Source organism: Petromyzon marinus, chromosome 24 (assembly GCF_048934315.1).
Source record: "Petromyzon marinus isolate PM22_M1 ecotype Great Lakes invasive population chromosome 24, UKy_Petmar_22M1.pri1.0, whole genome shotgun sequence".
NCBI classification, from domain to species: domain Eukaryota; kingdom Metazoa; phylum Chordata; class Hyperoartia; order Petromyzontiformes; family Petromyzontidae; genus Petromyzon; species Petromyzon marinus.
The window spans coordinates 12,796,912-12,810,803 of record NC_133690.1 but is presented as its reverse complement, the minus strand read 5'-3'; the positions used below and the strand labels follow the sequence as shown (position 1 = coordinate 12,810,803).

Sequence of the window (13,892 nt, the reverse complement as noted above, 5' to 3'; positions counted from 1 at the left end):
CAGAGATAGACTACTTTCTGTATTGAGGCAGGTGCTTTTAGCGAGCACTGATCAAAGCCTGCACGGTGCGCGATGGGGGTGGTGTTGACACAACGCCCACGTGTCTCCTTGGTGCTCATGTTTACATATCTGCCCAGAAACTCATTTAAGGCTGAGTCGACCTTAGGATGGCCTAGGACTCGTTCCTATATATAACTCATCGCCGATGTTTACTGTGGCCAGGAGTCGAACCCAGGTCACCGGATTTGTAGTGCATTTGCGCTAACCACACACCGACCCTCATTACATACAGGTTTATCCACACAGCCATTCACACTCGGGCAGGGCCTATTTTAAGGAAAGGTTAACACTGACCATCGAGCTCTGTCATGTATTCACGTAAGTATATGGCATAGTGTTACAGGATACAGAGTAACAGAGGTGGATACATAGCTCCTATAGTTACCGTTTTTTTTTACTGACCATTTGTAGATTTAACACTGAGCAAAGTCGTCTTAATACGGACCATTTTTGGTTGTCACTAACCGTTAACAATGACGTACAAAGACTAACATCCCCAGTGTCGCCTTTAACAGGTTCGACTTGGGGATAAGTGCTGTTAGTTAAGCAACGTTCCGGCCTTAATAGGTGCTCGCAAACACCCAGGGTACATCTGCACACACCCGCACACAAAGCTCACATCCGCATGAAACCCCCTGCACAAACAGGTGTACTGCACGTGCACAAAACATGGTCGACGTCACAACCGTTCATTCACTCTTCATTCATTCCGCGTCTGCCAATCCTTTATTTAACCAGGTGAGAACCCACGTGACGTCGTCCTTCGAAAGGATAGGCAATCCATCGTGTGTGCCCACTGGTCTTACGCAGTGTTGTCTACATCACGAAGTGTTTAAATTGAACGCAATTTTTGTTATTTATCAACAACAATAATGGCAATTATTATTTTAATAGTGGCAATTTAACCAGCAAAGCCAACACTTGAGTCTGGGGACTATTTAAACACGGTCCTAAATGAGGATGTTTGGCGACATTTGAGTGGCCGGAACAAGCAAAAAAACCCTCACCACATATATGAGGGGGTAGGACTCAAAGCTCCGCACAGATGGAGTCAAGAATTCATTGTTGTATTTCTATCTGCTCACGACCTAGCGGCTCATCTCTAGAGCAGCTTGGTATACCCGTGCAGTTATCCATAACGCAAAGAGCGTTTTGTACGTGACAAGTGACTACACAGATCTATATTGCAAATGGATTTTTTTTTACAAACTACACCATACAGTACATTGATATTAGTCATCGTGTACAGAGAACTTGATACATTAATAATCGCCCCGGGTATTGATGACACGTTGAAACCGATGACTATATATATGATACTTGGTAATGGACACATGGGCAATAGTTATAGCCATCTGTCATCGACACCCATCATCATCATCATTAGCATCATTGCATCATAATGATCAGCAGCAGTCGTAGCAATTTACGACTATAATGAGCCAAGAATGTCTGTGTCCCACGCGTGACGTCACTCCACGTCGACCAGCCCCCCTCATTAATAATCATGAACAGGTGACGTCCTCCACATGGACCCCCCCCCTCATTAATAATCATGAGCAGGTGACGTCACTCCGCATGAAACCCCCCCCCCATTAATAATAATTAGCGGCTGACGTCACACCACATGGGGGGCGAGGTGCCTCCTCCCCCCTCCTCGGCGTCAACTCACAACCCTCACTACAAAGGCAGAACCCTCACGTCACGTGATCTCCGTGACGCTGTTGAGACATCAAAGTAAAAAGGACGTCATGATGAACAAGGGATTATAACCTTAAAATGAAATAGGTCTGTGTCACCGCGCCCTTACACATTGCACACGAATTGATGCAATGAATATCACGTCGCGGTCTGATTTTCGCTTGCAAGTTTCAGATTTACTGCAACACACCGTCCTTGGACGGGCAAAAGGTTAGTACTCGATATCATATAATGATCATTAAATCATCAGCAATGTGTCATCATTGGCACCAATGTATCATATGCAGCATCATTAGCAGCAATAGAATTACGTCTTGTGAGTAATTCACACGTAATCATCATAATTAATTCATCATAAATGCACAATCATTTTCAACACTGAATCATCATCACCAACAGCAACAGCAGCAGCAGAAGCAGCAAACATAAATTTCTCGCGGTCATTTGCGCATCACCATCATAAGTGTATTGTCAGACATCATTCATGCATCAACTATCGTCATCATCATCACCACGACGTTATTCAAGCATTATCGTACACCATTATAATCATCAGCAAGCGCAATGGCAATGTGTACCGGTAATTTACAAATCATTGACACATGATCCTCAATTAAAATGAATCATGATCTCTATTTTCTTCAATTATCATTAATCATCATCATCATCATCGTGCTCAAACATTACCATTAAAGACTTAGAAATGTCGTCTTATCTTAAATTTTTGTCATCACTAACGAATCGCCAGTACAGTAATGAAGTGATTTATATCAAGCGGTAATTCACAAATTATTATCAACACACCATCATCACCTTCAATTCGTAATTTATCAATCATCAGCATGATTAACACAACAGCATAACCATCAACAGCAATGGCAATAATTCGGATCTGTAAACACATCACAACGGAAACATTTACAGATTTGAATTATCGTGTCCTTCAGGCAAGTGCTAATAGGTCCCCATAGTGTAGAGGTAACAAGCCATCTCCATATAAGGGGCTCTCCCACAGGCATATGGCAGCAGCGAAGATTTAAATATAATAATCATAAGCATCTCGGTTTTCGATAGCACAATTTGCGCAAGGCCTCAGAGCGCTTCACATAGAGTGTGAGTTACGGAGAAAGCCTGTTGTGAAGACAGGCGAGTTTGAAGACGAGAATTTAAAAAAAAAATTGTAACAGACTCGGACTCAGAATAAAGGTTTTTGGGTTAGATCGCGTACGTATAAATGTGTCGTAACCCTCCACCACCCGACACAGCCAATAGCAAAAGGGATTTGTCACGTAAACAAAACGCCAATTAGTGACTACTTCAGCCCACCGGTGTGTTGGAGAGTAAATCCACAACATTTACAATCTGAGTACTGAAGTAGTAACTAATTGGCGTTTTGTTTACGTGACAAATCCCTTACTAATTGGCTGTGTCGGGCGGTGGAGGGTTACGACACATTTAAACTTACGCGGCTATAACCCAAAAACCTTTATTATTAATAATATTGTTCGCGAAAGCCCGCTACGAGTTAGACTCTCGGTCTCCCGCAATGGACCGAGGTGGAAGGGAATTCCACATTCGCGCAGCCTGGCTGCCGATCAGCCTCTGTCTCCTATAGAACAGTCACAACGTCTAGTCTTTAGATTAATCGGTGAGTCCTAATTATGACGAGGCGAGTTCACACCAAGTTGTATCTTTGCTTCACCGCCGCCTGTTGGTTTGGCCACATTTTCTCAACAACTCTTGTTGATTTGGTGGTTTCTAATGGGTTATGGGAGTTGTTCACATTGCAAAATTATTGAGACTATCCCAAGCTCTTGGTTTATTTTAGTACCGCGCTCATTTAACCAAATCGGAAACTGTCGTATACATATACAAATATCCCCCCCCCTTAAACAACACATACTCATGGGGCAAGTGTAGTTAGCGAGCAGCACCTATGAAGGCCGACACGGCACGCGGGGGGTTGGGCGGCCAGCACCACGCCCGGCCGCCTTTGTCTCCCCAGTGGCGATGTTTACACACCGCACCAGGTACAGTCCTCATTTGAGGCTGAGTCGACCTAGAACCGGTTCAGATAATCGTCTGTTCTGTGGGTGACCGTGATGGGGTTATCGCCATCAGGCACGACGCCGTTGCCACTGACACACACACACGTTGTTTCTGAGCCGGAAAGTCTGGAGGAGTCTCTTTGTGGGAGATCATACCCAACAACGAGATGGCAACGTTGCTGATTGCTCCTGCTGCTGCTTGCTCCTGCTGCTGCACGGGAGCTGCTGCTTGCCCCTGCTGCTGCTGCACACACATTATTTGTGTGTGCAGCTGCTGATTGCTCCTGCTGCTGCACACACATTATTTGTGTACAGCTGCAGTTTCTGCTTGCTCCCGCTGCTGCACACACATTATTTGTGAGTGCAGCTGCTGATTGCTCCTGCTGCTGCACACATTATTTGTGTACAGCTGCAGTTTCTGCTTTCTCCTGCTGCTGCACACACATTATTTGTGAGTGCAGCTGCTGATTGCTCCTGCTGTACACATTATTTGTGTACAGCTGCAATTGCTGCTTCCTCCTGCAGCTGCACACTTATTCTTCGTGTAGTGCATCTGCACTGGCAGCAGCATCAGCAGCAGAAACAGCTGCTTCTGCTGCTGCACACTTATTCTTTGTGTAGTGCAGCTGTACTGGCAGCAGCAGCAACAGCTGCTCCTGCTGCTGCACACTTATTCTTCGTGTAGTGCAGCTGCACTGGCAGCAGCAGCAGCAGCAACAGCTGCTCCTGCTGCTGCACACTTATTCTTCGTGTAGTGCAGCTGCACTGGCAGCAGCAGCAGCAGCAGCAACAGCTGCTCCTGCTGCTGCACACTTATTCTTCGTGTAGTGCAGCTGCACTGGCAGCAGCAGCAGAAACATCTGCAGAGTTTCTCGATGGCACCTTTGCCGGGATTTGTCGCTGGCGGTAATTCTCACATCGGAAGCGTGCGGGGGCGCTCGCGCCAGCTCGGGATGGAGGGGGGGGGGCCGCGTGGGTGAAGCGGGGTTGGGCGACGTGTGACGTCATCACTTTGCGGCGGGGCTGGGGTGAGGGTGGGGGGTGTTGTGGGGCTGGGGTGAGGGTGGGGGTAAGGGTGTGGGGTGGGGGTGTGGGTGGGGGTGGGGGGAGGGGGCTCCTCGTATAAAGAGGCGCGCCGCTCGCCACGCACAGCTTTACTGACAGCCAACGCCGGGCGTCGTCAGCAGCAGCATCAACAGTAGCAGCAGCTGTAGCTGTAGCTGTGTGTGTGTGTGTGTGGGGGCCCAACGCTTGCCTGCCCTTCCCCGTACAGCACCCACCCCGCGCTGAACAACGCGTATCATCCACATGGTCGTTATGCATTAACATTGCTCGCCAAGCGGATATTTCACGGCATCTGCTTGCCCTAGACTGGGGCTTGTGTGTGTGTGTGTTTTTGTTCTTTTGATTTCTAGACCGAACCTCGGACTGTCATTACCGCTATATTTCATATATTTTTTTATTTGGGGGGTGGGGGTGGTGGGGGGGGGTTAAAGTAATTATTTTCACCGCTGCTTTCGGAATCGTTCTCAACAGCGAAGACACCGTGAAGATAACGCCAGCAGCAGCAGCCCAGGCACTACCAGACGGTGTCAACCGGAGGACGTCAGCCCGTCGCTCTCGAGCTCAGCAGGAAGAGACCCCTGGTCACACGGAGGCCCCCAAGACAGATCCGATAGACAGGGCGAGAGGACCGGGTTGGGGGTGGTGGGGGGGGCCGAGGTTGGGTGGGAGCCCGCGGTGGGGGGGGGGGGTCCCAAGCGCTCGACGTCCTCATTGAGCTCGTCGACTGCACCTCGTCGACTGCACCTCGTCGTCCGCCCCTCGTCATCCGCCCCTCGTCGACTGCACCGTCCACCTCGCGAGAGGAGGATGCGAAACACGGTCCCCATGGACCCGCGGCAGGTGATCAAGGAGGGCGAGCTGGAAAAGCGCAGCGACAACTTCTTGCAGCTGTGGAAGAAGAAGCTTTGTGTCCTCACCCCGGAGGGCCTCAGCATCTCTGACGCCGAGGAGGGGTTCATGAGGCCCCGGCGTGGCGGTGGTGGTACAGCTGGCGCTGGTGGAGCTGTCGCGGGTGCTGGTGCTGGTGGTGCTGGTGGTGTTGGTGGTGGTGGCTCGGCCAAGGAGCTGCCCTTCGCCAGCATCAAGACGCTGGACTGTGTGGAACGCAAGGGCAAGTACGTGTACTTCACCATCGTGACGGCCGAGAATAAGGAGATCGATTTCCGCTGCCTGGACGAGACGGGGTGGAACGCGCAGATCACTCTGGCGCTGGTGCAGTTCAAGAACCAGCAGGCGGTGCGGGAGGCGAGGGCACGGCAGCAGCAGCAGCAACAGCAGCAGCATCTGCCACAGTCCGTGCGCAATTGACAACCCGTCCGCGTTTATAAAGTGTGCCACTTGGAGCCTGCGATCGAGTCCCAGAGGTAAGAAGGCTCCGCAGAGCACACCGAGTGCGATGATGCTGCTGACGACGACGATCATCGCGATTTCATTTTCCATTACTGTGTCCAAAGCCACTTGCTGGATGAAGGCGAACCTTCCCGGTGCCGTGTCGGTTCTTGGAGGTTTTGTTTGTTCGGAACTCGCCACGCTGGCCCGGCGAGGGTCGGTGAGATGGTGAAGGTTGGAGAGAGGTTGGAGAGAAGAGACCCAGGGACCTGTTCACATATCACTCGCCGCTGATGTTTACCCACGCTGCGTTTTAATAGCGCGGCGCGCTTATCCATTGCGCCACTTGATCCCTCCATAACAGTAATTATTACAATCTTAATGCTTTTATTTGCCCACGAAAGCCTCACTGGGTCTCAACACTTTAGTTTGTTAATGAGGGCCTCTTGAATGTTGGAGGGAGAGGGGGGGGGTGTTTGGCCAATGTCATCAATCTGTGTGTTTGGCACGTGGAAGGAAACTGCAGCTCCCCGCGGAGAAGAGTCACCACGCACATGTGCGGGTGACGTTCAAAAACTCGGTCGAGGTGGATTCAAGAATACATTGACGGTCTGCCATCTTCCCCGGCCACTTGGTAGAATGTGTAGCCGCGATCCCAAATGACCCATCGACTGCAGCGTCGCCCTTCACGGGAGGGGGGCAATAGTGGAGTCCTATTGAAGGTGTCTGGGAGTGTACGCCCTGAAGAGGTGGAGCGAATTAAATGATTTGACGCGCAGATGTGAGGTCGACTATTGACATGGCAGGATCGAGGAGAGGTGACGGCGGCTTTGAGAGGCCTTCACCCAGCAGTGGATTGGACATGGCTGACGGTGGATGATGACATGGTTCGCTGACGAGTGATATCGGAAACTTTTTTTAAGGAACACTAAACTTAAAGGAACTTCAGGCTGCCTCGGTCTTATGGGTTATCTGCCAAGCTCGCCCCTGTCATTTTTTTGGAGGCCCAGATGTGACATTGGGTTTTAGTATTAGGTTACTTGTAATCAAAGACTGAACTGCATTCGTGCCAATTGTCAGCTTTCTAGCCCTTGCAGTAAGGTATCATTAACATCAGGCACTCATCTACATGCATCGGCTTTGCGTGCTGTAGTATTCATTTAATAAGTCACATGACGGTCTATCTTGTTAGTTCTCTTGGAATTGCATTGAGAGACACAGCAAATAAAGACGTGGATTAGATTAGAGAACGTTACCAGATTTAAGACAATTACAACTGTTTAGAAAAGTAAGTGCACTTGCAATAGGACAACACCGCTTAGAAGGGATGATGACCGATGGTCGAGAATAGTGATGGAGCGGCAGCCAAGGAATGGAACGCGTCCCAGAGGGCATCGAGCGGTGGAGATGGAGCGATGAAATCCACTCACGTGTTGGTACTAGGTGAGCCACAGAACTGCAATAGATGGCAACGACTTGGGAAGGCATTCATCCAGAATCAGAATATTTATTTATGCTGGAGGAATCTGATGAGCTATAAAGCTCTTTTTCACGGATGTCCAGTAGAGGCGGGTCAGAACGTTACAACAACAAACGGTACAAAAACACGATAGGAGTGCAAAGTATAGGAAAGGTAAGCAGATCACACACAAAATTAAAATACACGTAAAACTAAACTATTTTGTTTCACCAGGTAAAATCTGTTTATATTTCAGAATCGACCTGGCCACAAATGATAGCTCAGTGGCTTTTGTGGACATTTATTATAGCCAACAGTGAATTAATCATGGCTGATACTTAATTGTAGTTGCAGTTAATTTGTAGTTTCAGGGTTAAGGATGAACAAGTCACGGGCAGTCTGTTTTGTCTGGCCATTGCTCAGCGCTTATATTTAAACATTATCCTAAGGGATGTGGTGTGTGGGCAGTGAATAACTTTGGCTTTGGGAGATATCCACAGCTGGCTTTCATCCAGCAGCAGATAAATACTGGCTCTGTGCTGTGAGTGCGCTTAAGCTGTGACACTAAATCATATATGCAGGATGAAGCACGGATGAGGGGAAACACGTGTTGGCTGGATCGCCTTTTTTCAGTGTTGACAGATTTTACAGGCACAGTATTCTGTTTTTAGTCCCCTTTTTCATGAAATCTTAACGCCAACTCAAACCTAGCTGCTGTTTTTGTATGGACCGTTATTATTCTGGTACTGTTCACGGTCCAAACAGCGAGAGAATGAGCAATCCACTGCTGCATGAAGGCCTCGTGGGGGTTGTTTGATCATACTTTACCACGCTGGTCAGTGCGAGTGAGCCCAAGTGGCTAGGGGATCGAGGGTCTTATGTTAGCCGTGGCCCGGAATCGAACTCGAGTGGCCATGTTCATAGCGTCGTGCGTTCACCACCGCACTACCGCTCCACCACAAAGCAATTATGGCAGTGTTGAAATGAATACGCGAATAAACCCCGTGGCATTCGTTTGCAACTCAAACATATGCAGGTCAAGGCGGCGTGCTCGGTGCATATGCACTGGTCCTGCCACTTTGATGAATTTCCATTCCTCCCCCGGTAGAAAGGACCGTCCAAAGCTCTGGCCCAATTTAAAGAGGCCCTCACTTGAAACCAGCGAGTGTAATTCGAAGCCTTCCCGTTCAATGCTCTGCCGCGGCATTGTCCGGCTTGTCCCTTTTGTGCTCGCGCGGGCATTACTTTTGAACGCACCCCTTCCCTTAATGTCCCGCGGCCGATTGTACTTTTGCCAAGGTCTCGCTTCGAAAAGAGGGCACGGTGTCTCAATAGAGGGGGGGGGGTTTCACTCACCTGCTCACGAAGTGCATATGGAATTACGCACCCAAAGCTTTTTTAGGGTTGACGTCTTTTGTTTAACGGTGGCGGGGTGAGGGGGGGACCGAAACAAACGCTTGCTTTTTTCCATATGAATCGGCACAAGTGCCAGCCTCGTGCGAACTGAATGAATTTCCACCGACTTCCATCAACCCGTGTGAAGATCTAAGCACCGCGAGGCGGCAGCCGATGAAACAACGGTGCCTCTTACGAAAGTGTCCCGAGCAGGGATATGAGGGGTCCTTTTTTTTTTTGGGGGGGGGGGGTGTGGATTGTGGCTTCCGAAATGTAAATGCACGCCCTGCTACGGGTACCGCGTCAATTCCTGCTGTAATGTCTTGCCAGTCGTATTACGCGTGTACACAAGTGTGTCTGTGTCGATGCCTTTCGGGCATTGACGAACCACAATCGGGTGCACGCACACACACACACTCGGGAAACACGAATGTCTACGTGACGCGTCCAGATACAGTGGCTCGTTTCGTGTGTGAGCTCGTAAGAGGTCGGCGCACAGCGGTGCATGATTTAAGACTAAATTATTCATCTAATGCGCCATTAATGCATTGTGCTTAGCTTGATCACACTATCGGGTACAGTACCGGAGTTTATTATTATTTTACAGTTTCATAGCCCCCCTCCCCCCCCGTTAGAAAACACAAGGTGCAATAATTGTGTGCGATTCAAATGCGAGTACAGCACGGGCAATTGTGTACTCTACCCAGTCATAGGAAGGCGATTGTGATTTGTCGGAGGACCACAATACTTTTTTCCCGTGGAAATGATTCTCTCATAGAACAACACAGTTGAATCACCACAGTAGGTTCGTGTTGTAAATTATTCATTCTATGCCCTACGTGTATTCTTCAGTGTGTGTGCGCATGCGAGTGCGCGCGTGTGTACACGGGGAGCGGTGGCGCAACGGTTTAGCGCGCTGCGCTGCGAACCTGGTGACCCAAGTTCGATTCCCGCCCACGGCCAGCACCAGTGACGATTTTATGAACCGGTGCAGGGCCTCTCCGAGGTCGACTTGGCCACAAATGAGTATCTGGTGCGATGTGTAAACATCGCCACTGGGGAGACAAAGGCGATCGGGCGTGGCGCAGGCCACCCACCTCCCCCTGTGCCGTGGCGGTCTTCATAGGTGCTCGCTAACAGCGCTTGCCCCAACTGTCTGTTAAGGCTATACTGTAGATCTTTGCCATTGTATATGCATACGACAGTTTCCGATCTGGTGAAATAAGCGCGGTACTAAAAAAAAAGCTAATAGCTTGGAATGGTCCCAATAATTTTGGAATGTGAGCACTCCCCCTACCTATTAGGCCGTAATGAAATGAAACACGTCCCTGCGTCGACACACGGGTCTGCATTTCACTCGGAAGCATGCCTGGTGACGCAAATGCAATTCAATATAATCCCGTAGGTGCATGCCGGTGGGCTTTACATCAGCTCCTCACGAGTCTCTGCCCTCAAGTGTTCACGCTCCGTTTGATTAATGGACGGTATTGGCTCTCGGTGCTTTTAAAACATACCCAATTTCCCGCGGGGCAGATTTATTTTCATAATGCCCGAATCTGAGCCCAAGTAATGCGTTCGGCAGAGGCGGACACAATTATCTTCCCCAACGGCGGCAATCACGATTCTCGTTTGTCACAAAATTGCGTGGTGGTTACAGGACGTATGGCAGTGCGATTCGCGCGTGTTCCCGATTTATTTTTTAAACAAATTGCACGTTTAACTGATGGCTTTTGCACGCACGGCCACATTTGCACGTGCGTGTTTTGACTTGTAAGGAAAATGGTACGTTATGATATCGACGGTAAAAATTAAAAGGTAACGGTTGCAGCCCTGATGATGATTGAAACCACACCTGATGATGATTGCTTGTGTTGCAGTCGAAACGTCGTGATAATTTTATTGTTTTATATTTTTATTATTATATTGTTTCCCTTCTACGTGACTTTACCGAAAGAACCAAGACTATATATAGCACATTTTAAGGCACGTTTTTTTTCCCGGGATATTAATAATCCCGTTTTTTTTTGTGTCAGTTGAGTAATAATACACCACTCCAGACAATGCATCTATTTACAATTCTGCCCTCCTCTGATATCAAACAGTCGGCTAGAGCAGACATCGCTACAACCTTAACACCACCGATGTATTTATACGGCCAATATATATTTTTTTCCCATAACCCACTCATTTCAAGTGGTTATCACATAATCCACTGTTATTGTCCACGTAAATTAATTTGAACCGCTAAAGTGATGGCACCTCTGGTGGTACCTACAGTTGAAATATCGGGTTCTGGCTTACAGACTAATATTGTAGGATACAGTATTCACCATTCCCAAGGCACGTCCTGTTTGTTTGTACCTCAGCGGTGCCAACGCCGGTGGCAATGCACATTTGTAACTGCGGTAAATTGTGCTCCATGCTACACACATTTAGCAAATGAAAGTAGTACGCTGTGCATGCGCCTGCGTTGAACTAAAAACAAAACTACATATTTATTTTACCAGGTATGGCCCACTGAGCGAGATATAGCTCTTTTTTTCGAAGTGACCTGGCCACAAATGATAGCCCAATGAAATGTCTTATCGTGCGTTGATTCTAAACGTGGAGGGCAAACCTGGAGCACCCGGAAAAAAATCCACGTGACCACGGGGAGAACATGCATACTCCAAATATACAGGCATCAGGGGTAAGATGGAACCCACGACCTCCTGTATTCCAGGCGAGGTATTTAACATCTCGCCACCACGGCGCCCAATGGATTTGGCTGGATCTGTGGGTGGGATTTTCCGTGTTGCTTGAGGTCTTGTAGCTCCCCGTCTTTTGTGAGCCACACAGGCACTCCGAGACACCCAGGAGCACCAGTGAAAGATGCACGCACACACGCACACACTCCAACACCACCACCACGACTTCACACCCACCCACAGCTCGGCCAATAACACACAAGCTGCCAGGATATAACATTTGGCTGCCATGGCAACCGAAATGCCATTTGCCAAGTGGTGCTACTGGGCGGGGCTGTGAGTGTCAAGATCGGGTGCATTTAGACATAGCTGCTGTTTTGACCTTCCAAAGCCAGCGAAACTGAATTCTTACAAACGCAAAAAAAACACATTTAATGAAAATGCATTGCGTAAAAGCTGTGCGAAAGCTCTTCAGGACTGGCCGATTTTTTTTTGTATTGCTGTCTGTTGCGCTGATTGAGAGCATAGGTTTAGATTCTGCATTGCTTTTCGGTTTCCTGGCTTCGCGTGTTTGAACGCAGGCAGGGTTTCTCGGAGATGCACAGCAATTGCGAGAGAGAGAGCGCCATCATTCACGTACACACTTTGCTGAGCCCAGGCAAATTCATCCGGTGCAATGCTCACCGTCGTCTTCGGCCACGATCAGTCCGCCCGCTGGATTTACGGTCTCTCAAAACCGTCGCCATCTCTCATGACCCTGCGATGTAATCATCCAGAATCAGAAGATTTAAGCTGGAGAAATCCGATGAGCTATGAAGCTCGTTTTCACAGATGGCCAGCATATGAGGTGGATGTCCTCTCCTTGGCTGCGACTCTTGACCATCGGGCAGCATCCCTTCTAGCGCCGTCTCCTGCCGAAGCCAACGACTCGCTGCTATTCATTAACGCCTTGAACGATGTCTTTAACGTGGTGCAGTGATGTTTCGGACGCTTCAATGCGGCGTTTATAATACTGGAAAACGGCAACACGTTTGCCGAGAGCAATAACAGCTGTTCGTGATGCTTAACCCATCGTTAATTCAACAACTCTTTGCGCGTTTGCACTGGGGGAGGAAGTAACCCAGTTTCCATGTGCACAGACATCTCAACCCTAAAATTAGCCACGGCCAATGTGGCCGCGTTGAAAAACCAAAAAGGCAGATAATTTGTTTAATCACAGGGTAGTCGTGCTTATCCTCCGACGTGTAATGTTTGCCGGTAATTGGGAAATCTGCGTACGCGAACGTTTGAATTCAGAAGAGCTTTGCACCGCTCTTCATTGTTTAAATTCCCGATACTTTCATATATTTATATCTCACTCGTCCACCCCTTTTTCTTTTCCAGGCTGCAAGCAGATTGGAAGCGAGTCACCGGCTTCCCCTACCCCCACCTCTGCCAAGCACAAAGCAGCGACCCTCCCCTCCTTTTTGCCGATCTTTCGCAGCCAGCTTTTTTTTGTAGATAGCCCGCAGTTCCCGAACAAGTTGCTACGGTACCGCGCCGCATGCGTGCACACGGCGCAACGCGCTCACACCGCACCTCCCGCGCGTGTATCGGCGACGGCGCGAGAGCGGGCACGTGTCAGTCGCGTGTGGTTGCTAATCTGCCTGCCATGCAAATGCCCGGGAGCGGGCCCATCCCCCCCCACCACCACCCCCCCCAAGTAGTTGGACAAGAAACGGCAATTTTTTTTGCTTGACGTGGCATGGCGACGGGCTCCCTCGCAGTCGGGGAAGAGATGACGGGACTTTTGCCGATTGGGATCTGCGCGCGAATCTTCATGCCGAGGAATGTCATCGTCGTCGTCGTCCGGAGGAGGAGGAGTTGTCGGGGGGGGAGGAAGAAAGAGAAACAGTGTTACCTGCTGTAGTGTATAATTATATTGTACGTTTGTGATTCACCACGTTTTAAGTGGAGATGTGATTCATGCTTCTTCTTTTGTTGTTGTTATTGTTGTTGATGATTCTTCTTTCCTGTCCATTAGAACTTGCACCTAGTGAATGGGCAGTGTTGTGTGGATCAAACCGATTGTTGGTTGTTGAGAGCTCTTGTGTCTGCATTGCTCCACTGTTAATATTATTTACATCAATAAAAAATAACATACAATCC

The 13,892-nt window shown here is 48.9% G+C and overlaps 1 protein-coding gene across 1 annotated transcript; it reads left to right on the top strand.

Moving 5' to 3' along the window:
- Positions 1-4,982: 4,982 nt before the first annotated feature.
- PHLDA2 (pleckstrin homology like domain family A member 2) lies at positions 4,983-13,889 on the top strand. The gene is made up of 2 exons (XM_032959958.2): positions 4,983-6,238; positions 13,128-13,889. Exon 1 carries the CDS (start codon positions 5,682-5,684, stop codon positions 6,180-6,182), a length of 501 nt encoding a protein of 166 aa, XP_032815849.1. The 5' UTR covers positions 4,983-5,681; the 3' UTR covers positions 6,183-6,238; positions 13,128-13,889.
- Positions 13,890-13,892: the final 3 nt, after the last annotated feature.

Coding starts and splice junctions, on each gene's coding strand:
- PHLDA2 (XM_032959958.2), top strand. CDS start 5,682: ATGCGAAACACGGTCCCCATGGACCCGCGGCAGGTGATCAAGGAGGGC.